The 25,764-nt window shown below is 46.6% G+C and overlaps 1 protein-coding gene across 8 annotated transcripts in view; it reads left to right on the top strand.

Annotated features, from left to right (window-relative positions):
• The window catches only part of FLNB (filamin B), a 137,167-nt gene that overhangs the window by 36,257 nt on the left and 75,146 nt on the right, over window positions 1-25,764 (top strand). For all 8 annotated transcript variants that reach the window (XM_059663127.1, XM_059663124.1, XM_059663123.1 and 5 more), the window contains exons 2-4: window positions 15,942-16,190; window positions 18,532-18,629; window positions 20,342-20,489. In XM_059663127.1, coding sequence (XP_059519110.1) covers window positions 15,942-16,190; window positions 18,532-18,629; window positions 20,342-20,489 — 495 coding nt within the window. The remainder of the gene's footprint in view (window positions 1-15,941; window positions 16,191-18,531; window positions 18,630-20,341; window positions 20,490-25,764) is intronic.

The raw sequence follows: 25,764 nt of genomic DNA, 5'->3' as shown, positions 1-25,764 counted from the left end.
CCATTCATGTACACAGTGCCTATGGTCACTTTCTCACCAGAATGGTATAGTTGAATAGTTGCTACAGAGACTGTATGGCCCACAAAGCCCAAAATATTTACTGTCTGGCCGTTTACAGAAAAGTTTGGCAACCCCTTGTGTAGACCATAGGGTGCAAGAGAAAGTATTCAAGCTGGGGGTAATAAGTGATTGCATTTATGGCCTGAGAGGATAACTTGGGTGGTGGTGGTGGGTGGGCCGGATTGGGGGAGAGACCCATTTGCAGTGACCTCTCGGGGCCCCCATGAAAGGTGACTGAGGCTTGTCCCAGCAGGGACAGTCCCACTAACCTGTGGTCCATTGAATAAAACCAGTCCATCGCTGAAGTCTTTTCACTTCTTGGTTCTAACAATTATGAATTGGAGCCCGAGTTCTTGACTCGGTGTGTTCTGGACCCATCTGGCTCTCTGAAGCCTGCACTCTTTCTTGTGAAACAGGTTTCCCCTGTTCATTTAATTTGATATTCCAATTACCCACATCAGGACTGCTTCCCCTCTTTCTACCATTCTGAGTAGAGGCAGCAGCTTGTGCAGAGACCTGGAGGCTCACGGACTCAGGTTTTCTACCAGCAGCAGGAGCACAGGGGAGGGCATGTAGAGGCGTGGGGCGAGGGCAAGCTGGGGAGACAGAGGTCGGCTGTGAGGGGCATTGTGACCCTGCCGAATGCGGACTTTGTGCGGAATGCTGGAATGTTTTAAGACCTTGGGCCCTAAATCTATTGTATCAATTACAATGAAACACACCTACCTCTTATACTTTAAAAAAAGTGTGTGTTTGTGTGTATTGCTGTAAAATAATTTGAAAGTTTAAAAAATTTGTTTTGCCTTTATTTATATTTGTGCTTTGTTTTATTATTTGGCCGTGACTATTTCACAACTGACTGGTGTCTTAGCTGTTGTAACGCACACTTGGGAGTTCTTGGAATGTGAAAAAACTAACCTGTAGTTCGTTTTCAAATGTGATACAGTTTTCGTGAATACTGAATGTAAGCCATTAGTGGAAAAGATATAATTTTAAATTCAGGCACTTAATAAAACATTTATTAACTTCAGTTTCTTTCAGTTTTCTTGTGTTTTGGGACCAATCTCCCCATCTGCCTCCAACCAACTTTCGTATTGTTTGCTGAGAAGGAGCTGTGTCTGGGGGTGGGATCTGTGCGGCCTGCTGGAGCCAGTGGGGAGATTGGGGAAGAGCTGACATGTGGGCTTAGATGGAGTGGTCAGTAAAGGGGGCCTGACATTAATTGATGACTGCTGGGCTGGGGATCAATTTAGAGGTAACCAGCCAGGATTGGGGAGGAGAGTGGGTTTTGGGGGAGAGTGTGGTCAAAGGCTCCGTCCAGTCGGGTTTGATAGTTGGTTGAGTGGTGGGTGCTCTTTGGTAGGTTTGTTGATTAGTGGTTGGCTGGTCAAGTTGGCTGGTTGACGGTTTATTGACGGTGGGTGGTTGTTGGTTGGGCAGTAGATGATAGCTCCCCCCTCTCCCCACTTTTCCCTTCTTTCTGCTATCTGACCGGCATCATACTAGGTACTAGGATCACAATGATGCTAAAGACGAGCCCAGCTTTGTCCTAGGACAGTGGTCGGCAAACTGCGGCTTGTGAGCCGCATGCGGCTCTTTGGCCCCTTAGTGTGGCTCTTCCACAAAATACCGACTTCTGCACATGGGCCACAAAGTTTCAATCGCACTGTACGTGGGCGCCTGCACGTGGTATTCTGTGGAAGAGCCATACTCAAGGGGCCAAAGAGCTGCAGGTGGCTCACGAGCTGCAGTTTGCTGACCCCTGTCCTAGGACATTTATATTACAGGTGACTAAATCTCAGATTTGGATGCAGTACTACACAGAAGTTTAGAGAGTGGGTTTGGTCAGCACTCCAGCTGTGTGCTTCATTGCTGTTATTACTGTGCTGATGACTGTTTTATCCTTAAGAAGCGCTAGCAATGCTACTTGGATGAGCTTCAGTTCTCATGGAAATTTTATTAACTTTTCCCAAGTTGTCCCCCAACTCCTCATAGGAACTTAAGAGCTAAGTGTCAACCGAGTGGAGGTTCTGGAGGAATCCCCTATTTAACATAATTTGATATTCCAGTTCCTCACATCAGGACGACTTCCTCTCTTTCTGCCATCTCAAGCGGTGGTCCAAATTACCGGTTCCATCTCTGACTCTTCCCACTTGGCAATACATTGTCTGAGGAGGAAGATCTTGTCAGTGGAAGCTCTAAAGCAAACCCAGGAAGGAGGAGATTGGTTTTGGCCTGGATTCCTCTCAACCATTGCCTGTGCCTAAGAATTATACGTTGCGCTGGAACAATAAGATGTTTTTTAGTGTGGTTTTTAAGTGAGTTGGTTATCACCAGAATTTCATAAACACGTGGTTAACGGGTGTGCTTCCCTTGATTAGGAACCGTGTTTTGAGAGCCCGCGTTTATCGTCCTTTATCTGCAGGGTTTTAGTTTCTTAATCACTGCCACTGAACAGTTGTAGCCTCTGTAATTTATTTCCTGTCATCCTCCTTTTGTGTCTTTGGTCTGTCTTCTTCACCCCCATACTTGCTTGTTTTATTTTTATTTACTTATTTTGTAAAATATATTTTTATTAATTTCAGAGAGGAAGGGAGTGGGAGAGAGAGCGATATATAAACACATCAATGATAAGGGAGAATCATTGATTGGCTGCCTCCTGCGCGCCCCACACTGGGGATGGATCTTGCAACCTGGGCATGTGCCCTGACTGGGATTGAACCGTGACCTCCTGGTTCGTAGGTTGACACTCAACCATTGAGCCAGTCCTGGCCAGGCTACTTGCTTCTTTTAAAAACGTTATCCTCCAGCTTATAGGAGAGACCAGGAAAAGGGCAATTTAAAGAAGAATTATCCAAAGTATCTTCTGGAGAATATTAGTGTCCTTTGAGGTAGTATTAAAAAAATTCCTTAGTGTATAATCAAGTTGGGAAATGCTGAGTGGCACCCTAGGGACCCCTTGGAGATTGTCAGTGTACATTTGCACATTAAAGGCTCTGAGAGATCCTGCACAGTTCAAAGTTGTTCAGCTCCATATGTCTCCAGCTTATTTGGCCATAGCAACCCTGTAGTCTCGGGAAACTAGCTAACATCTAGGATAGTCTTTTCTAAGATGTTGCTTAAGGTGTTATATGCCCTACATTTAAAATTGTAACAGTTATGTATTTTCACATGTGGTGTGTGTGTGTGTGTGTGTGTATTCGAGGCACTAGTTGCTTTTTATGTATGTAATTCCAGCTTTCCGGCTTTAATCCCTGGTCCATGATGGGCTGGTTTATGTGGTTGTTAGCAGATGGAATGCTTGTCTGTGTTTATAGAAAAAAATCAGTCTTAGGCAACAAAGAAAGGTGAGTTGATTTAAGGAGATGGAGATGGCCCAAGTGGCAGGCGGAGAGGGCCAGGTTTGAGAATGTGCCCCTCAGGGCCAAGGTTAGGTAGAGCTGGTGTTCTTGCCGGGCTTGTACGCATCTTCTGACTCAAGCACGGACTCTAGACAGAGAGCTGGCAATGAAGACAGTTGCTTGGGCTGTGTGTGTGCGGCATCGACGGCAGCTGTGGTTGGGGTGGTGGATGTTTAGCCTGTGTCACTTGCTTGCCCTGCACTTGGGCAGTGTGCCTCAGGAATGTTAGAATGTGTTCCCATTTTAGCAGCAAAGCTGACCTGCTATGTGCTTGGTCTGTTTATCTTACTGCCACGGCTGTTTATCGTGCGACAGAGTTCAGGGGCACAGCGATAAATCTCTTTTAGGAGGATGATGTAAGCCTCGACACTTATTTCCTCTTTGGCGTTGGCCAGTTTTGGTAATCACCATTATGTCCATGTATGGGCCTCTTCCTGTGCAGCCCATCCGGGCCTCCAGGCTGAATGTCAACAGCAGGTTCTGGAGTTGGATGGCCTAAATTCAAATCCCAACCTCACCACTTATGAGCTATGTGACTTTGGGGTTCATTTATCAGCTTATCCTGTGGTGTGTTTTTTTAAATCTGGGAAAAGGGGCTGATAGTGGTGGCTCACAAGGCAGCTGTGAGAATTCATCCTGTATCACTGAGAGGCTGGGCCTCTGCATCAGGGCAAGAGCACTGAGGGGGTGGGGAGGGGCGATGAAGGGATCAGGAAGGTGGGGGAGTGGTTTTGTTGTTGTATTTGGTTGGTTGGTTGGTTGGCTTGAAAAACATGCCCAAAAGCAATGCGAGGACTCCCATCTTTTTGCAATGTGTTCTTCCACACCTGCACTCTTGTGGCAAGTGGTTTGAAATTGCAAAGGCCACCTCCTGAGGCAGGGAGGCTGCCTGTCCAGAACAGTACATCTGGCTCAGCAATGGGAGGGCGTTTGGATGGCCACTGTGTGAAAGTCAGGCAAAGGAGACTTCCGGAGGGACAGCCATGCAAACCCGCAAAGCCTCCATGTACTTGTTGACAAGTAGCATCGTACATGAATCATATGCTTCTTTACCCAGAAGCAAGTGCACTGTGTCGACAAGCAGTTTCTTTCTTATTTTCTTAAAATATATTTTTATTGATTTCAGAGAGGAAGGGAGAGGGAGAGATAGAAACAGCTGAGAGAGAATCATTGACCGGCTGCCTCCTGCATGTCCCACACTGGGCATGGAGCCAGCAACCTGGGCATGTGCCCTGACAGGGAATTGAACTGTGACTTTCTGCTTCATAGGTCGATGCTTAACCACTGAGCCACGCCAGCCGGGCGGCGACCAGTTTCTTGTCTCTTGGAGAGAAAGAGTTTATGCACCTATGAGCCCAATTATGTAATCCCCCCATCCGCCACTTGACTCAAGTGCAAGCTTCCCATACATGTTGCTTTCATCATCATCATTTCATAAAACCTGTCAGTTTTCCCACATGGGGCCTGTAGAGCCTGACGAGCAATTTTGTTCAAACGAAGAGTTCCTTAACATACACATTACTAGGTTTCTTTCTTTTGAGGGGGGGGGGGGTGGTCAAAATTTTTTTTTAAAGTAATGTATGCAGTTTAAGTTAAAAAATTCAGCCCTGGCCGATAGCTCAGTTGATTGGAACATCATCCCGATGTGCCAGGATCGTGGGTTTGATCCCCTGCATGGATGGGAGAAACAACACGTCAGTGTTTCTCTCTCTCCCTTCCGCTCTCTCTCAAATCAGTTTCAAAGCATTTTAAAAAAGGAATTCAAACAACACAGAGTATGTAATAACAGAAAAAGAAAGCCCGTCTGTTGCAGTCCCCGAGCCTTCTTCCCAGAGAGCCAGTGAGCGCGGTTTGGTGTGCGTGTTTCCATACCTTTTCCTTCAGATGCAGTTGGGCCTTTTCAAAAATAGAATACCACGACCTATGGTTTTCTACACCTTTTCCATTTCCCTTTATATATCATGGAGGCCTGTTCCTACTGAAACAAACAACTCCTCATTCTTTACACAGCAGCCTGTTGTTCGCTTCCCTGGCCGTTCTGTAAAGTGTATTTAACCACTTGTTCACGGGAAGGCACTTAAGTTGTTTTCAGCTCCCCCCGCCCCCCCCCCCCTAAGTTATACTAATGAGCTGCTTTCATGGTTACAGATCACTTTAGTACCAAACCTCTCCCTCCTCACATTCGAAAAAGAAATCATGTCCGGGAACTTTCTTGAATACTTTGTGCTTCAAATTGAATGTATTGACCTTGCATTTAATTTTCTGTCGGCAGCGGCCGGCCTGGCCCCTGCAGACTGCTCAGGAATCTGCTGGAGGAGCTGGGGTGGCCTGCAGATTTCAGCAGACCGCCAGTTCATCCAGCAGCCCACTGAGCAGAGCACATCTTGATTCTATCAGCTCTAATCCCGGTCCCTGATGGGCTGGCTCTTGTGGTTGTTAGCAGATGGAATGCTTGTCTGTGCTGGAAGCCTGAGTTCTGGGGTATTCGGCTCTGAGGAGAATTGATTGGCTCTTTCACAGTGCTAACGGGGCACCGTTAGCCCCCAGATTTGTGTGTGTAGTATCATAGGAATACAGTGGTTGTAATTGGCCCCACTGTGGGGAAGCATCATCAGGCAGAATGCTACCTGCTTCACTGCATCACCTCATAGCCGTTCCATGAGGTGAGTCCAGTTACGACTCTCACCTCACAGGTGAGATGGACAGCAGAGCCCAGGAGTGACCCATCCCAGTCCCAGGGCCACGCGAGGCTGTGCTTGGCGGGGAAAGCAGGGCTCTGAGCTCTCACGGCCCCGTCACTAACTCACTTAGTGCCCCTGACCTCTGGGTTACTTGGCTACCAATTATTTCAGCAAGTGAGCTCTCCTTTGTTTGAGTGGGCTCAGCCCTGCACCCCTCTCCCCTCTCTCCCCCCATGCTCTTTACACTTGGGTGTTGGTGTATCTGGAGGTCTTCTCGTGTGATTGTGGGGTGAAGGTCCAAATCTGGGGGTACAAATTTGAGCCTTCAGCTGAGCTGGTACAGGGAGGAACTGTTCAAAAGTGTCAATATAGTGCCCGGCTGGTGTGGCCCAGTGGTTGAGTGTCAGCCTATGAACCAGGAGGTCACAGGTTCCTGGTCAGGGCACAGGCCTGGGTTGCAGGCTCAGTCTCCAGTGTTGGGCTTGCAGGAGGCAGCCAATCAATGATTCTCTCATCATTAATGTTTCTATCTCTCTCTCCCTCTCTCTTCCTCTCTGAAATAATAAAAATATGTTTTAAAAAACCCTACAGTCCAGCCGGCATGGCTCAGTTGTTGAGCGTCGACCTATGAACCAGGAGGTCATGGCTCAATTCCCAGACAGGGCAGGTGCCTGGGTTGTGGGCTCGATCCCCAGCGTGGGGCGTGCAGGAGGCAGCCGATCAATGATTCTCTCATCATTAATGTTTCTATCTCTCTCTCTCTCTCCTTACCTCTCTGAAATCAATAAAAATATATTTACATAAATAAAAATAAAAACCCCACAAAGGTTCAATACAGGTAAAGTGGGGAACATGTCCCCATATCTGTCCTTTGAGAATTTCCTTTCCTCCAACTTCATCCACTTTCTGTTGATGATGGTAAGAGCCAGCAGTTATAAATTATTTGGAATTTTCTTCAGCTTGGTTCCCTTTCAAGACTTTATATTGAGAGTTTTGCTCCTTTTATGATTTCACAGCCTTTGGGCAACTGCCATTTCCCTAGGCGTGTGTGAGTGGTAACATAAGGTTAGCGAGGTATGGGGGCGAAATGCAAACTGGTCTCTCCCCTCTCAGACCGAGGAGGCCACCTTGATCTGATTTTGTAACAAGGCTCAGCTTTTACAAGTTTGCAGTGGAAGGGTAAATGCCTACCCTATTCTTCATCATTATTTTTTTTAACTTCTAGTCTTAATTATAAAAGAGGGAGGACCCCCCCCCCCCAAACATGGCCTAGCATGAGAGAGAGAGAGAGACACACACACACAAAAGGCAAAAGGGTTTTGTTTTTTTCCCTTAAAGATCTTCAGTGTCTTACCCTGGGGGGTTGTGGGGGAGTCAATGGTTTTCATTATAATAATGTCATCTCTTTGTGGAGTGTTTTAAAGCCAGTCTAACTTATTTTCTTACTTAAAAGCATAACTTGTACTTGACGCAGGGCCTGGTCCTCGGTAAGCAGTTAGGAAGTTATTGTTTGGATGTAAGAACAGATGAATAGGACAATTGAGCTTTCCTAACTTAACGTTTAGTCTTATGAGTGACCCTAATTCCTACTTCCCAGGGAAAACACAGGTTAATAGGTTTGGGCAGAGTAGTGGGTCCTAGATGGCGGGTCTCCCAGATGCAGGGCCAGGGGTAGACATCCAGCCCTAGGTTCGGGGGGAGCTGAGAGTCACGGTGAGACAAGGGGTAGTCACTAAATGATGCGGCTCCGACTCCTGCCTGCACCCCCGGTCGTTGTACTGTCGCTCTCCCTGCCGTCTGACCACCACGTTCTCCAGAACCTTGGCAGTTTGGGGATGGTGGGCATGACGGGCCAGTTAGGAGCTCAGAGGTTCTGCCTGGCTTCCCCTCACAAGCACGGCCACTTCCTGGCCATGGCGCCTGGGGCTGGGTTCTCTCCTGGCATCCAGTCTCCTTGTCTGTGGGATGAGAGTCACGCTGCACACACCAGCCCTGTGACATAGTGTGTGTTCAGAGAGGCAGGGGGTGAGTCTGGGCTCCGGCACCAGAGAGAACTGGGTTTACATCTAGGCTCTCCTCTCTGTCACTTTTGGCAAGTGCCTCTGTGGACCTCTGTTTTCTCATCTGAGAAATGGGATTAACCGTGACCTTGGAGTGTTGCTGGCTGTGAGGGTCACATGAGGTGAGGCTGTGGCACCAGCCCAGCCCGGAGGGGAGGTCTGGTTGACAGAGCTGTTGTCCTGTGTTGGTTGCTGTTGATGTGGAGAGAGGAGGCGCTTAGGAGTCTTTCCTGTGTGGGTCCTCCTGCCCTCACTGCTTTCCTCCCGGGCTTCCCTGTGGGCTGCGCACGCGTGCACAGGGTAGACGGTGAGCTGTGTTTCAGGCTTTGCCACATGACAGACTGAGCCGGCGTAAAAAGGTGACAAAGCCCTCTGTTTGCAGCCAGCGTTTATTATTTCAGCTGGGCATGTTCCCAGAGCAGCTGTGGCTGGAAGCTCTGAGCGAGGGACAGACACCACCATGCTGAGGCCCTGTGAGCTCACGCTGGGGTTTACCCGAGCCTCCCAGTGGGGACTCGGGGCTCCTCTGCCCCATGCTCAGTCCCTTGGGCCCTTGTCCTGCTAGTCGCCCAGGACAACTGTGTGGCAGCAACAGAAAGCAACAGGGACCTGTGGCTTTGAAGTAAAAGAAACCTAGTTTAGAATGCACTGCTTGGGCCATTTGGGGTGTTCTTCCTTTTTCCTTCTTTCTTTAACCTTAGTCTAACATTTGGAGGCTTTTGCAGTAGTACTAAGTAGGAAGAGACTAAGTACTAGGCCCTTTAAGAAGATCATCTCATTTAGTCCAATGCGGCTTAGTTGCTAGATATAAAGTAATTCTCAAAAGTGGTAACAATTTTTTCAAAAGTGACATTGAAAAGAAAGCCCACTGGGTGATGATGATGCAAATGCAGATTTTAAATAAAGGATGCCTCTTAGCCAGAAAATAGGGCATTTGGGATAAATTATGGAGCAGTACATCACCATAGTGTCCACAAGCTGAAAGTCCTCCAAACACTCTATACCAGCGGTTCTCAACCTGTGGGTCGCGACCCCTTTGGGGGTCGAACGACCCTTCACAGGGGTCGCCTAAGATCATCGGAAGACACACATATAATTACATATTGTTTTTGTGATTAATCACTATGCTTTAATTATGTTCAATTTGTAACAATGAAATAGGGGGTCACCACAACATGAGGAACTGTATTAAAGGGTCACGACATTAGGAAGGTTGAGAAACCACTGCTCTATACCAAAATGAAAAGAAGGTATTTAGGAAATAATTTGCTCCAATTATTTTGGAAAAAAATTGTCCAGCAAGTGAGAGAGAACAGAAGGAATGGTTGGCCAAGTGGAGATTTGCAGTCTGAGGTTATGTATAAAGATGTGTAGTTGCCTATAGTAGAAATCTCAAATCAGTGGTTTGGGAATGTTTACTCAGTTCTGTGGCAGAGAAATCCCAGCTGCCAGTGCATGCCTTGCCCAGGGGAGACATTGCTAATCTGCACAGCAGTCTTCCTCGCGGAACGTCCATTCCCATGCCTTGTTCATGGCAGACATTGGCAGTCTTTCTTGCTGAATCCAGATATGGCCCCAGAATCTTTCTCAAAACCCTGAGTTTTCACCTCACATGCCAACACCATTTGCCACCCCTGGTCTATTGTATCATCTCTTGAAAAATTTGTAGCATAAAAAGACCTTCTGAATGAATTTATTTTAAAAATTTTATTTATTGATTTGGAGAGAGAGAGATGGAGAGAGGGGGGAAGAGAAACATCGACTTGTTCCACCCATTCATGCCTTCGTAGATTGACTCTTGTATATGCCCTGACCAGGGATCGAACCCACAACCTTGGCGTAGCGGGACTACGCTCTAACCAACTGAGCTACCTGGCCAGGGCTGGGTGAGCTTTTTATTAACTGAACCCTGGCATAGTGATATGTAAAAATTGTTAACTCAGGCAGTTCCTTTGTTATTATTGAGTAGTTCATGAGCAGGAAAATGAATCGGAAATCCAGCTGACCCAGTGCCCCAATCTACTCTTACTTTACTGTGCCCTGTATTTGTATTTTACCTTGCCAATGGAAATAGACCCATGTGTCTTCAAGGCCCAGAACGTCCTGTCCTCTGGTTGTGGTTAAACTGCTGTAACAAATAGATTAAAAAACAACAGTGGCTTTTTCAGTCTTCAGGTTGGTGGGGCACCCCATTCTTGATCCCAGGTTCCTCCCATCACCTTGCCCGGCCTCTCCTAGGGCAAGTCGAAGCTAAGTGACTGTGACGTTAGGCACTCTGGCTGGCAGTAGCGGGGAGAGTTTGGACAAGGCACACCCACTGCCCAAGGCTCCAAGGGATGGAGTGCTTCCTTGTGCTCACGGTTAATTGGTGAGGCAACCACCCCACCAAATTGCAAGGGAGGCTGGGAAGGGTAATCTAGTAGGAAGCTGCGTGCCTGGGAGACGGGGAGGAAGGATTTTAGTGGCTTTAGCCACAGATATCCTTCAGTCATCAGAGGAGCGAGTCACCTGGTTGTAATTCTTGTCCTTTGTTGGTTCGAGGCCCTGGAGCGAAGCCAGCCTGGCTCTCTTCACCCTGCCCAGCGACCTCTGGGCACCTGAGCCAAGGTGTGCACAGTCTATCCTTGCTGAGTGGAAGGAAGGACTGTTGCACCCCCAGAAATGTGACCCCCATTCTGGGCAGCTGACTGAGACGGTCCTCCTCAACACGGCCTCAGGAGTGAGTGGCATCTGGGCTAGGTTTTGATTGGTAAACTGCCTCCTGTTAGTTCAGGGCACTCTCTTGTTGGGACAACCGAGGCCTACAATTTGGCCAGGGTTTGTTCAGGCTGGAAAATAAGGCAGGACGGAGAAAAACTGCACCGCCCACCCGGGATGTCAGTGAGCACTGGGTCTGCCAATGGGTTCTGGGTCCAGTTGACCGAGCTCTGCACTGTGGGGTAGCCGTGGGGGGGTGGGGAGGGGGTGCCCTTTCACAGGATGCTGCTGCTGTCAGCTCACCCAGGCAGTCAGGGCTGATAGGAAACCCCAGTGCAGACATGTAGGTCACCACCTGTAACAGCTAAGCTTTCACTTTTCCCTCCTACCTTTGTCCTTTTTGTCTCAAGCGTGATAAAAGCATGCTGAAGTCCGTGGTGGTAAGAATACTAGCATTTATTGAAAACTGTGTGGAGGGCTGAGTGCTCAAATGTGTTATCACATGTAGCCTTCTGAGTAGCCCTCCGCTCATGTTCCAACATTATCCCCAATTGGCAGATAAAGGAACGGGGGCATACAGGGATTGGATTGCTTGGTCCGGGTCCCACGGCTTGTATGGTGGCACTGAGCCCGTGTATGGTGGCAGGGCCTGTACCCCTAAGGAACTGTCCCAGCCTTCCCTTCGGTGCCACATGCTGTGTTGTCTGCTGGGGGTTCAGAGGTGGCCTGGTCTGCAGCAGTTGAGAAGTCCATGCACGTTTTGCATCCGCTCTCCAGCAGGCAGCACTGCCTGTCATTCAGCACTGGGGGTGTGAGGGTAGGGAGGTGTGTGTGTGGCAGCTGGTCCAGGTGTCCAGGCTGTGGGACCCGCAGGGAGCAAAATGACTCATCCCTGCCTTTGTGGAGCTGACGCCGAGCGGAGGAGGCAGACCAGCCCAGGTGGTTTTAGCACAGTTGCAGGTGCACTGAAAGAGGAGGGCAGCAGCCTGGTCTAGAGAGGGTCTGGGGGGAGAGTTCCAGGCCAGGCGGGCGGGGCCAAGGAGGGAAGGTGAATCCCGGGCAGTGTGAAGCCAGGAAGTCCAGGAGGAGCCAGGCCTGGCCCAGGTGGGCTGCTCTTTGTACCATATTCTCTTTAGGAAGGTCTGATGCATGACCAGTAGTTCTGTTCCTGGGTGACTCTTGGTTCCTCTTTGGCTGCCCTCTCAGGCCACGTTGGTCTCCTAAACTACTCAGCTCAGATGTGTCCCCCTGTGCGCCTCTCTTACACGTCCGGGGTTCACGTGTCCTTACATGTTCAATGTTGTGTCTCAGCCTCCTCTTGGAACCAGAGGTGAGGGACTGCAAAGTCTCATGACCTATGAGTTGCTTGACTCAGAGAAGTGACATATTAAACATTTCATCCTCCTGTTAATTCACGAGGTACCTTTTTCCTTCTGCTTTCTTGCACACAACACTGGGATTATAGCTTCTGGCTTCTGGTTCTGGGGAAGAGTGTTTGGCACATAGCAGGTACTAGGAAGTTAGGTGAATGAAGTAGGGGAAGGAGGTAACATTAATGCCTACTGCATACCAGACATTGTGTTTTGCTCATGGCATTCTTTGCCACTTGCTCTTTAAAAAAAAAAAAAAATAATAATATATGTATTTTAGAGAGGAAGGGAGAGGGAGAGAGATAGAAACTTCAATGATAAGAGAGAATCATAGATTGGCTGCCTCCGGCATACCGCCTACTGGGGATCAAGCCCTCAACCCAGGCATGCGCCCTGGCCAGGAATCGACCCATGACATCCTGGTTCATAAGTCGATGCTCAACTACTGAGCCGCGCTGCCCGGGCAGACCCACTTACCCTTACCCTAGCCCTGTGAAGTGTTGACGGTGATCATCGCCATTTGGTACGTGAGGAGAAATAAGGCTCAGAGAGGGTGGACAGATTGTTCAAAGTGACATTTCTAGCCGAGCTGCTGGTTTCAGAACCTGCACTAGCCACAGTGCCTCTCAGTGGGTAACAGAGACGAGAGGGCAGGGAGCGGAGCCTGTGGCAGTATCTCCCCAGATGGCCGAGTCGTGTGCCGAGTATGGGGTGTGAATTGTCCCAGGCACAGCAGAAGGAGGTTTTCTGAAATCCCTACTCCTCCTCGATTCCTGCACAGGCACGTGGCTATTTCCGACCCCATAGCGAGCTGCACTGTGGCCAGTGGATGGCCTGCTTACCTAGGCGAGCAGCAGTGTGGAATGGAGTCTGCTCAGGCTTGTCCTCCCGGGCCCCGCCCCCTTTCCCCGGTTAATCGGTGCAGCCAGGAGAGAAGGTCGGCACAGTACACATAGTAGGTGCATAGATGGTTGTGTGGATCCGACCCTCCTGATACAGTAGAGAGATGAAAGATCACCACCCCCTTAACCTCTGCAGAAGTTGCTCACAAAAGTGCTGTTTCCAAGATGCTTCTGAAGATGGCCTAAAAATAGCTGCTTTCCACCCCCATAAATGCGTCCATTCCAGAATTTTGCTTAACAAGGCCTGGAGAACTGATGTGCTGAAATGACGTGAAAACATTCCACCCTAGAATTTGCAGTAGCTCAAGTTAACTTTCTAGCTATTAAAAAAAAAAAAAAAATTGGAGAGGAGGGGGGGCTCTGCCCTCACTTCTGAGCAATGCTGGGCGATTTTAAGTACTTCCAGAAGGTGGATGTGGTTTGAGGGTCAGTGTTGCCCAGCGCCAGGACCAGTTACGTGGGGATTGTGATTGGTTGTGATTTGGGGAGCGGAAACTTGTGGCCGGATTCCAACCCCCTGCCAATCTCAGCAGATTCCAGGAGGTGGGGTGGGCGTGGTGGGTTGGCTTGTTGTGTTCCTGAAAGAGGCTCACTAGCTCTCCTGCCAGAGAGGCTTCTGGCTGACGGCTCTACCTCCACACTCAGCATAAACATCGCAGAACACACTTGGGTCCGGAAATTCTGTGACCTGCTGTGCTGGTCAGACATCAGCACCATGATGCTGTGCGGCATTTCATTTTCAAGGCGTTGGGAGTCTCCCATTTCATGTGGGTGGGGATGGGTGAGGCCTGGGCAGGTCACCGTCTTCTTATGGTTCCAAGAGTTCGGGGAAACATTTGAACCCTGAAGCACTTGAACCGTCACCTGTCAAAATCACTCTCGGAGTGAGGATGGCCGTCCCTCCAGCCTCTTAGACCAGCAGGACAAAAGTATCGTTTACCCCAGTGCGACCTTGACGGGGGCTTCCCCATTTGGACACCCACCTCACGTTCATTGGAAACAGAAGTTCTGGGCATTGTCTTTTTCAGAGATTTGGCTCAGACTTTTACTGGGTCATATTTCCCCCCAAATCTTTTGGAAAAAGATTCGCGTCTCATTCCTTGAGACCAGCATGCATGCATAAGCTGGGTAAAGACAAAGCAGACTGGTTTCATGGTTTGATTTGTGAAAGAAATCTGCAAGTTTGCATTTGAAAAACATTTAATGCACGACTGAGGGAAGTTTGAACTTTGCAGACTGATGCCTGTGGCTGGATGAGACTTGGGCCTGTTCAAGGCCAGCCCTACCCACCCACCCCCAACCTTTGCACCCCTGTTACCCTAACTATCTATAAGCATTCACTTCCTCCCTCCCCTCACCCCACCCTTCTCCCTTTAGCTTGAATAAAGAAAACTGGCATGGAAAGTTGTGTGACCTGGAATGTCTTAGGATCAGTTGGTAGCACTTACCGCCTCATAATAGGATACCTAATCCCCCAAATTCAGTCATGGTCAGAGGCTGTCTGCTGGAGAAATGTGTGGTCTGGTGGGTGAATTCCATGGATCTTAGGGTTCTGGGCAGTGTCCCGTGTAGCATGCGGATTGTTGCTGGTTTATTGACCATGGGCCCTCCTGGGCAGCAGGAGGGTCACACGGCCAGTGCAGTGCAGCTGTGCAGGGCCCTGTGTGCAGAAGGCTCTGTGCTTGCTTTAATGCTCTGCTGCTGCCGTGGTGAAATTCTTAGTACTTTTTGGACAAGGAGCCCTGCATTTTCATTTGTCACCGGGCCTGTGAGTTAATGTAGACAGATCTGCTTAAAAGCGATTATTTATACAATCTATCACATAAAACATCATGGGCTTTCATTATTTATACAATTCATTACAGAGAATATCACCGGGCACCATGATTTTGAACGAGAGGATTGCTTGAATTTAGTTGGTCTTACCAGCCAGTTCATGATAATCTTTACTCCTCCGGTTTCACATGATCAGGTTTTATTATGACGGAATCTGCAACCATGAAATTACCTTTGGTTTTTATGGTTTTGGGTGTGGCCTTTTAGGAGAGTCTTTTCTTGTAAAAGATGTAACATTGAACAGGTTAATTAAAAAAAAGACCCCGCCCTTTCAGTTTTGAGTGGCATGCTGTTTCCTCTTTATCAGCATGTGAGTATATTTTTCATGCGGTTGTAGTTGGGTTTCATTTTAAGTGCAGTTTGGTGTGTGTTTTTAAACAGCATTCAGATGGCTTGTGGTGGGTGGGTGGGTGGGACAGGGAGGTGAGCTCCAAGGTGAAGAAGGCTGCATTTCTCCCCAGCAGGTGCTCACAGTCCAGGACGGGTGTGGTAGGCTGAGGGATCCTAGGCACAGAGCTGGTGGGAGGGAAGGGCCACCAGCCACCAGATCTGGCCATTGAATGACAAGCCATGGTTTGTCCTGCAGGAAGATGGGGTAAAGGGTCTTCCCCTGAAATGGAATACCGATCACTTGACTTTTAAAAACTTTTTTTATTTATTATGGGAAATTTCAAACATACACAAAAACAGAAATAATAGCATAATGCATTTTCATGTACCAAGGCCACCAGTTTACAACATTTTGGAATCTTACTTCACCTATTCCCATCCTCAGATATTTTGAAGCAAATTCCAGCATTGTATCCTTTCACTCTTAAATGGTTCAGAACCGATTCTCTAACAGATGAGGACTTCATTTCCTTTTTTTAATAAAGAGCATGATTCACACTTGTGCAACCCAGAGGAATGACCAAGCGTTGGCCTCTCTCCCCAGATAGCAAAGCCATCGTGGATGGGAACCTGAAGCTCATCCTGGGCCTGGTATGGACCCTGATCCTCCACTACTCCATCTCCATGCCCGTGTGGGAGGACGAAGGGGATGACGATGCCAAGAAGCAGACGCCGAAGCAGAGGCTGCTGGGATGGATTCAGAACAAGATCCCCTATTTGCCCATCACCAACTTTAACCAGAACTGGCAAGACGGCAAAGCCTTGGGTGCCCTGGTAGACAGCTGTGCCCCAGGTAAGTGCCCGTGGTTACCTAAGCCATCTCTTTGGGATGGGGGTATATGGGCCCTAAACTTCTTGGTTTTCATTGGGAATGCTAGGTTTGCTGTGATTGGTGTATTTCTCCTGGTTTTGGCTCATTGTAAGATAGTGAAAGGCACTGAAAATGACTCCATCTACCTTCCCAAAGGCCTGTCTTATAGGTGTAGCCATGGACTTGTTTGAGCATTGCATTCAGTTATTTATCCAAACTCCCAGTGAAGGCCTTAATACTTGGACCAGGCCTGGGGTTTAAGCTTCTAGACTCCAAAGTCCAGCTGCTTCCCACAGTTGGTGCCTAGTTTCCCGTAGCCTTTGGCAAAAACATGTGGCCTGTTAGGTGGCTTGGCACGAAAATCTAAAAACTTCCATTGAGCGGAAAGTACCCATTTTTATCGACCACTGGCTTGACTATATAAGGCCTTCTCTGCCCTTTTCTTTCTGTGTTGCTATGAAATAGGGCTTGGTCAGGATCCAGTTGGAGCCTTTTCCACCCTTTCCTGAGTAGCTGAGTATGCCCCAAGACAGTAATTATCCTCATGAAGGGATTAGATTGATGGGTAGAGTTTGCTGGTACGCACTCAATAGAAAAGCCAGAGCCTATATTTATATGTATCGCTCAAAAATTTTTTTAATAAAAACTCTAATAACCATATTTTCCATTTACTGAGTGCTATGCATGTGCTGGGCACATTAATATTTAGTAAGCTAGTGCTTCTCAACATGCTCAAAGCAGAACTGTCTGGTGTCAGTTGGATATGGGGAAGGTCTGATTCTAGGCCTTACTCTGTAAGCTGGAGTCATCAGAAGGCCATTGCCCATCCTTGCTTGCATCTGGAGACTCATTTTAGGATACCTCTTTCCAGTTTAAATGTGGGGATTTTTACTCTCGTCCTAAATACTTCTTGTGCTTTCAAAGGTTTTTGAGATAATTCTAGGTTTGGCCTTTTAGCAAGTGGATTTTTAAAATTATACAGGATGCTAGTTCAGTCTTTTTAGATATATCCAAGAATGGGATTGTGATATTGTGACTTAAAATAAGAAATATATATTTGGTCTTTGTCCCCGTTCCTGGTACTGAGCTCCTAAAACCCTTGGAATTTCCTAAGTGACAGGAACCACGATAATGGTGTCTTTCACCCACACCTGAGTTTAGAGGTGACTTTGGAAAGCCCCAAAGAAGGGGTCTGGTTTTCCAGGGAACCCACCCATTAGAGGATTGGAACTTTCAGCTTTCTCTTCTGGCCCCCAGAGAGAGGAGAGGGGCTGGAGACTGAGCTCATCACTAGGACCAGGGATTGAATCAATCCAGTTTAAGTAATGACGCGTCCCCAAAATTCCTGAATGTGGGGTTTAGGGAGCTTCCAGGTTGGTGAGTACATGAAGGTTCTGAGGGCGGCACCCTCAGAGAGGCCATGGACATTCCTCTGCCCCTTCTCCTATCCTTCCCTGTGCATCTCTTCCATCTTTCCGTTCCTGAGTTGTATCCCTTTGTAATAAACTGGTAATCTAGTAAGTCAACAGTTTTCCTGAGTTCTGCGAGCCACTCCAGGAAATGAGTAAACCTCAGGAGGGAGTTGTGGGTTTGTATCTGGTCAGTCAGATGCCCAGGTGAGTGGAAAGAGGGAGTGCAGTTTTGTGGGACTGAGCTCTTAGCTTTGGGATCTGATGCTACCTCCAGGTAGATAGTCAGAATTGAGGTACATTGTAGGACACCCAGCTGATGTGAACGCCACACATTTGGTGACCAGGGTACAGAAGTGTGAAAGTGGAAGGTTGGAAAAATATCTCCTGCAAAAGGCACCAGGGCCAGATGGTTTTAGAGGCAGAGTTTGCTTATATCACACCTTTAAGGAGTGGCTAACCCCCATCTTAATGCAAGAAGATAACATCCTCAAGGAGACTCTCAGCTAAGACAGAATAGTTCTACCCTTACATACCCACATCCATGATACTTTTTGCCTGTAAAGTGTAGTCAAATGCTCCTTGACTTACTATCGGGTTATGTTCCCATAAACCCATTGTAAGTTGAAAATACTGAAATTCAAAAAAGCATATAATATGCCTCACCTATCAAACATAGCTCAGTCTAGCCTACCTCAAGCAAGTTCAGCCTATGGTTGGGCAAAATCATCTTGTTGCCATTGCCCAGCCTTCACAAGAATATTGCACCATATATCACTAGACCAGGAAAAGTTCAAAATTCAAAATTATGAATATGGTTTCTACTGATGACAGACTGCTTTTGCACCACTGGAAAGTTCAAAAATCTCTTCGGTCAGCTGATACTAACAGCATCTTTTGTGTTATGTTAACAGGTCTGTGCCCAGACTGGGAATCCTGGGATCCACGAAAGCCCGTGGATAATGCCCGAGAAGCTATGCAGCAGGCAGACGACTGGCTGGGCGTCCCACAGGTACTCATACATGCGTGCCACGCCCCAGAGCGCTGCTCCCACCCTCCAGCTTGTTCTGGGACTGGATGGGTGTTCCTTTGAGCCTGGCAGGCAGTCTGACCTCCTCAGCGTTAACCTTCAAAGAGTATTGCTTGTGGCACGCTCCCGTCTTCCTCAGTTTACCAATAATAATAGGTTCTTATTGACTTAGGTTCTTTTCGAGCATCCAAAAGTCCTTACTCATGGTCACATGTGGCACATTTTCTAGTATTTTTGCTCCAAAAATGTCAAAGGCTATCTTTGGACAATGAGTTGCAAATGAGGACACCAATGATGAGGTTGGATCATAAGACGTCAATATTTAATCACTTCTTACCTACATAAAAAATTTTTAAATTTTATTCTCTTTGGAAAGAAATCATGGAATTTAGAACTTAAAAGAAATGTAAACCAGGATAACCTACAATTAATGAAAATTGTGGCAGAATTTGTATTGCCCATAATCCTATCACAGAAATATCACAAGAGAACTTGGAAATTATGGAGAACTTGGTAAGTCTTAGGTACCATTGGCAGTAGCCACATTGAGGGTGATTCTTCTAAGCCCTTCCAAGACATAGCCTTTCCTCCTCACAGTTGAACACCATGACTCCCACGTTCAAAGCCCTGGTCAAGAAAAGCTGTGGGTAGCCAGTGCCATGGGTGGATGACCTCACCACAGGCCTCATGGAGGTCTAAGTTGGTGTTCAGAGCTGAGTTTAGTGCATTTTGTAACGAGATCCCTTGGGAGGTAGACAAGCTTGCCTCTATTTCTTTGGTTTGGTTTTGGCATCGTGTCTCTGCTTCATGGCCCATTTCTTGGCTTTTCCATCGTCAGGAAGTGGCGTGGTTATGTTTTTCATCTCTTAACCTAAAACCATCTCCTTTTGACGTTCATGTGATGTTGGCACTGTTCAGTTGTTGAAGGAGCTGCCTAGACGAAACGCCAAATCACCGCCCGTCCTCCATAGTATGAAACACATTATACAAACCCAAATGGCTATTTTGGTGCCGCAGGCTAATCATCAGAATGATTTCTGTGTTTTTTTTTGTTTTTGTTTTTGTTTTTTTGTTTTTTAACCATGGGAACAGGGAAGCTAGGGACATATGTTGTTCATCTGCATTTGGTTAACCTGGTTCATGAGACCGAGTCTTCTGTTCATCTCAAGAGGTGTGGCTTGCCTCTTGTTGGGGCAGGAGGATTTTGGGTGCTATTTAGGGCCGGGTCAGGTGATAGAACTGAGTCTGCAGTGCCTGCAGTGAGGCTGCCTGGCCAGCATGGGTTATAACTTGACTAATACTCTTGTTCCTAAGATGAGTATCTGCAGAAATTTATCACCTCTCCATTTTTTAAATGGCTTCTAAGTATGCTAATCTCATATGTAATTGTTCCTTCATCCTCCTCCCCTGATGTACTTATCCTACTGGGAAGTTTGACGAGGGGAGTGAGTGGGTTATTTTGGGGGTGAAGGGGAAGTATGTATTCTGGGAATGACATAGAGAATTGTCCGAAGAGGGTCCTCAGCTTCCAGAGGGAATGGTGACACCTCTCAAAGGTCAAAACACACTGATCTTGGCATAGCGCCTGATGAAGTTCACTTAATTTCCTATTATTTGTAGTATGTAAGAGACGTGTGTAAAAACTTCAATACCTTGATGTGTTGTGGCATTCACTCTCCGTGTCGCTGTTCTAGGTCATCACTCCTGAAGAAATCATTCACCCGGATGTGGATGAGCACTCGGTGATGACGTACCTGTCCCAGTTCCCCAAAGCCAAGCTCAAGCCCGGGGCCCCTCTGAAACCCAAACTCAACCCCAAGAAAGCCCGGGCCTATGGCAGAGGTAAGCACCGGCCGTGTGGGATTTGAGGCTCGCCCTCGGGTCTTCGAGAATATGATGTGGCTTCAGGAGGACGGTTCTCAAAACCAAGAATGTAGGCTACACCCTGGGAGACGCTGCAGGCCTTCGTCATCAGCGTTTGTTTGTTGGTTTGTTTGTGACTATCCTGTTCTGCCTGGTGAATCTAGGCTGTAAGAAACACTGCTGATTGAATGTGCCGGAGACCGATGGGCTTGCCGCTTTGTGATTTAATGCACCAACCCTGGGATGAAGAAAGGACTATTGTCCCATTTTTCAGATGCGGAACCAGAGGCGTGGTCCACCGGGAGTGGGAGGTGGGAGACAGGAGCCTGGGTCTTCTGGCCAATGATTCATTTTTCCTTTGGTTGTGCTAACGCTGCTCAGATTTCCAGATGGGGTGGGAGCTATTGATAACCCCTGGCAGACACTTCCTTGCTAAGACATCCTGTTTATGCAGCTGCCAGGAGTGTTCTGCTCAGAACGTTATGTTGGGTTGAAGGCATTTTGAGGCACTTGGTGTTCTAGTTGGCACCTGACTTTAAGCAACTGATTTTTATGTTTGTTTTCAGTTACAGTTCACCTTCAATATTACTCTGTGTTTGTTTCAGGTGTACAGCATAGTGGTTAGACAACCATGTACTTTACAGAGTGCTCCCTCCCCCCCCCCCAATATTTCAAGTACCCACCTGGCCCCGTGCATAGTTATTAAGCACGCTATTATTTTTTAAAGGGGAATAGTTGTATTTCAGCTCAGTGTGATTTCTGGTAAAGATCAGCATAGCAAGATACAACTTGCTTCTTTTTCCATAGGAGTGTGTTGTATTTCTTTTTCTTGTTGTTTTTTTTTAAATCCTCACCCAAAGATATGTTTTTAATTGATTTTATTTTTTTAGCGAGAGAGAGAAAGATGTGAGAGAGAAACATTGATCTGTTGCCTTCTGCATGTGCCCTGACTGGAGATCAAACCCACAACCTAGGTATGTGCCCTGACTGGGAATCAGACCTGAAACCTTTTGGTGTACAGGATGACACTCTGACAAACTGAGCCACCTGGCCAGGGCTGCATTGTATTTCTTAATGACAATTGGGAAAACATTTAGATACACAAAATAACTTGCATATTCTCCTAGAGTCTACAGTTCTTACCATTCTAATATAGTTTTCTCTCGCCCTTTGCGCATTGCATGTATATGTGTGTGTGTGTGTGTGTGTGTGTGTGTGTGTGTGTGTGTGTGTGTGAGAGAGAGAGAGAGAGAGAGAGAGAGAGAGAGAGAGAGAGATATTATTGGAAACATGGTGACATTTTACTCCTGAATATATCAGCAAAGCCTGTCTGTCCTACGAATAGGACATCCTCTTACAAAACCACAATATTCATCATCACACATAAGAAAATTAATAATAATTTCATTCCAACTGATAATTTTGTTTTCAAATTTGTTGTCCTAAAATTCTTTTATAGTTTTTGTTATTTTACAAACCAAGATTTGATTATGATTCACTTACTACATTTCTTTTTTTGTCTTTAGACTCTTTTAATCTAGAATAATTTCCCCCAACTTTTTAAAAGAATGACATTGACTTTCTGAAGAATGCAGAACACTTGTCTCGTGGGCTGTCCCACACACTCCGTCCCTTTGAAGATAGCATTGCTGTACTTGGCCTGAGCTTAGTCTAAGGATGGCCTGCAGCCAGGGTAGTGGTGATGACCGTGTGTCGTCTCAATCTCACTGGCCAGGTCCTTCTCGCGGTCTTTTTAGCACAATTTAGACCAGAACACAGCTCGATTGCTGTGGAACAAACCCACGTGCCATTTGAGATCCCTTTGGCAATGAGGTGGGGTCTGTGAATCTTTTGTGTTATATGTTGTTTGAAGGCCTCCCCCAGGTGCAGTCTCTCCCAGGTCAGTGTGCCTGTGCTTGCTGTAAAGGTGCTTTCTGTAAGCCGTACCAAAGGCGGTGGCTGCAGTAAAGAATCTCTGATTTTAAAGGTTAAAATTTAATCTCTGAATTTAAAGGTTTTTTTTTGCCGTTCCTAAATGGCAAATAAAGCTCAAACAGCCAAATAAATCTCTTGTCAACAAAACTGGTCGAATAAATTGAATCTGACCAAGGCACCAAATGCTTGTTTGCAGTAACCTTATCAGTGGCCGGCCAGTTTCCCCATTGTTAATGTGAAATGGTTTCCTCTGACTGCTATTTTCTAAAAAGTGACAACTTGTTATACTTTAGGAATGTGGCTAGTCACTGCTTTTTCCTTTATCTGCCTCTTTGTGTTATGTACTTAGGGACCAAACACCTTTAAAAAATTTTTTTAAATCCTTATCTGAGGATATGTTTATTGATTTTAGAGAGAGAGAAACATTGATGTAAAAGAAAAACATCAATGTAAGAGAGAAATATCAATCAGTTGCCTCCCATATGCACCCCAACCAGGGACTGAACCCACAACCTAGTATGTGCCCTGACCAGGAATTGAACCCACAACCATTTGGTGCACGGAATGGTGCTCCAGCCAACTGAGCTACCTGGCCAGGGTGCAGACACCTTTTAAGAAGAGAGAGAGAGAGAGAGAGTGTGTGTGTGTGTGTGTGTGTGTGTGTGTGTGTGTGTGTGTGTGTTTTACCACAATACAAATGTGGTAAAATATACATAACATTCACTAATCTAACCATTTTTAAGTGTACCATTCAGTGGCATTAAGTACATTCATGGTTGTGTAACTTTCACCACTATTTATCTCCAGAACTTTTTCATCTTCCCAAATTGAAACTCTGAACTCATTAAATAATAATTCTCCATTCCCCTCCCCTCAGCCCCTGGCAACTGCCATTCTGTCTCTGCAAATTTGCTTACTCTAGGTTCCTCATGGGAGTGGAATTATATGATATTTGTCCCTTTGTCCCCATGTTTTCAAGGTTCATCTGTGCTCTCACATGTATCAGCATTTCATTCCTTTATGAAGCTGCGTAATACTCCGTTGTATATAAAATACATTTTATTTTTCTACTTTCCCGTCACTGGACATTTGGGTTGTTTCCACCTTTTGGTTATTGTGAACAATGCTCTGTGGACATGGGCATATGTTCAGTTGCTGCTGGTATATACCTACACATGGAATTGCTAGATCATAGGGTTATTCTAGGTTTAACTTTTTTTTTTTAAGGAGCAAGGCAACAGGGTCACACGTGAGGCCACATGGGTGGGGCCTTAAGACATTGCTTGTCCCAGAGTGAGGCCAAGGGCAGGGACAGTTGGCTCTCTTTCCTGTGTGGCCGCATTGCTCCATGTCTGCCAGCGGAACCAAGGAATGGGGAACGCTTCATCTCCTAGTTTCTAAAGGGCTTGAGGTTGGCTTTATTTTCTCTTCTGGATGTGGACTAGATTGCAGTTACCAGCTGGTTGCCTCTTGCTGGTTATCTGTTCACTGAGCCCTGACTTAGTTCCAGCGGGTTGAAGGAGAGAGGGCTGGGCGGAGGTAAACTTGCCGCCACAAACGGACTTTTGGCGTGGGCTTCCTTGTGGGTTCCGAGGTTGCAGGCGTGCGACTCTGAGCAAAGCAGGAACCTTTCTCAAAACCCACGTTCTCTGTTACATCTGTACAGAGCAAGACGCAAACCCTCTTTGTGCTGAGTAGTCTCGGTTGTCTGCACAGTGAGCGTAGCTCCCAGCGATTGCAGGTGGATGGTTCAGCCGCCCAGCCAGCCATGGGGAGCCAGGGTCTTGGATCAGCTGCAAAGCTAGTTGCTCTCGGGCTGTGGAGTCAGGTGGAGTGGGTATTTATGAATTTATGACGTGCATGTTTAAATGTAGTTGTTAAATGATGTGATCACTCTGTAAATTTGAAGCAAAAGAAAAATGTAGACAATGAAAATTGAAAGCTTGCTTCCCATTCCTTCATTCTGAGTTGTTCCTTCCCAGCTTTGCTATTCTATTCTATTCTATTCTATTCTATTCTATTCTATTCTATTCTATTCTATTCTATTCTTTATATTTGGAAGTGAATTCCAACTATGTGTTTTCTTCAATTTGCATTTCTTACCTAACAATATGTGAATATTATCTTACTATATGATAATCTACCACCAGTATTTTACAGTCACTTATTTATTGGAAAACTAATACAAATCTAGAGTGTAGTAGCAAATGACTCAGTGTTTTTAACAGACTGGTGACAAGGAAAAGAAGAGATGGAGATTTAATGTGATTTGAGAGACTTAGCAATCAATTGTAATATATGAACCTTATGTGGATCCTGCTTCAGCTGATTGTTGAAACAAATTCATGACACTTAAAAGATAATCAGAAATTTGAGCACTGACAATATTTGATCATATTAAAAAATTACTGTTAATTTTTTTAATGGGATTTTTTGGATGTAGATATTCTGAAATACCATTTATTTATTTATTTGTTTGTTTTTTAATATATTTCTTTATTGATTTCAGAGAGGAAGGAAGAGGGAGAGATAGAAACATCAATGATAAGAGAGAAGAATCATTGATTGGCTGCCTCCTGCACTCCCCCTACTGGGGATCGAGCCCACAACCCGGGCATGTGCCCTTGGCCGGAATCAAACCTGGGACTCTTCAGTCCACAAGCAGACGCTCTATCCACTGAGCCAAACCGGCTAGGGCTGAAATGTCATTTAGAGATACATAGTGAATGCTTATGAATGACGTATATGAGGACTAGGATATGTATCAAAATCACACAGGAAGAGGGAAGTGGCGGGAGTGCAGGTGTGAAGCTAGGCAGGCCGTGAGTTAGTTGTTGTTGAAGCTGGGTGATAGGTATGCAGTTCTCTGTCTCCGCAGAGGCTTGGAATTCTCCACGATGAAAAACTTAAAAAGAAATAATACTTGAACTTGTGCTTCTGGGAAGATGGAGTTGAAGTACTTTTTCCAGGTCTTCCCACTAAGTACATCTAAAATCCCTGGGCATTTTACACAGAACAAACATATGAAGACTCTGACAGAGAAGTCATACCAGCTGGGGACTGGGAGCCCGAGGACTGTCAGTAATGAGTTCCTTGGTTTTCCTTTTGCCTCGTGTATCCCAGACTTGGAACTGAAGAAGCTGACAAGCTGGAAATACCAGTGGCGCAAACACAAAAAGCCCAACAAAAGCCTACTCTTTCTGGCCAGAAGACCGGGAAAGGGCAGCCTAGCAGGGCAGAGCACTTTTAGACAATCATTGCTCTGCTCCAGCAAAAACTGCCCCACTGCACCAACAAAGGCCAACTGGGGAGCCTAGAC

This window comes from Myotis daubentonii, chromosome 14, assembly GCF_963259705.1.
Source record: "Myotis daubentonii chromosome 14, mMyoDau2.1, whole genome shotgun sequence".
Taxonomy (NCBI): Eukaryota; Metazoa; Chordata; class Mammalia; order Chiroptera; family Vespertilionidae; genus Myotis; species Myotis daubentonii.
This window is presented reverse-complemented; position numbering and strand designations above follow the sequence as displayed.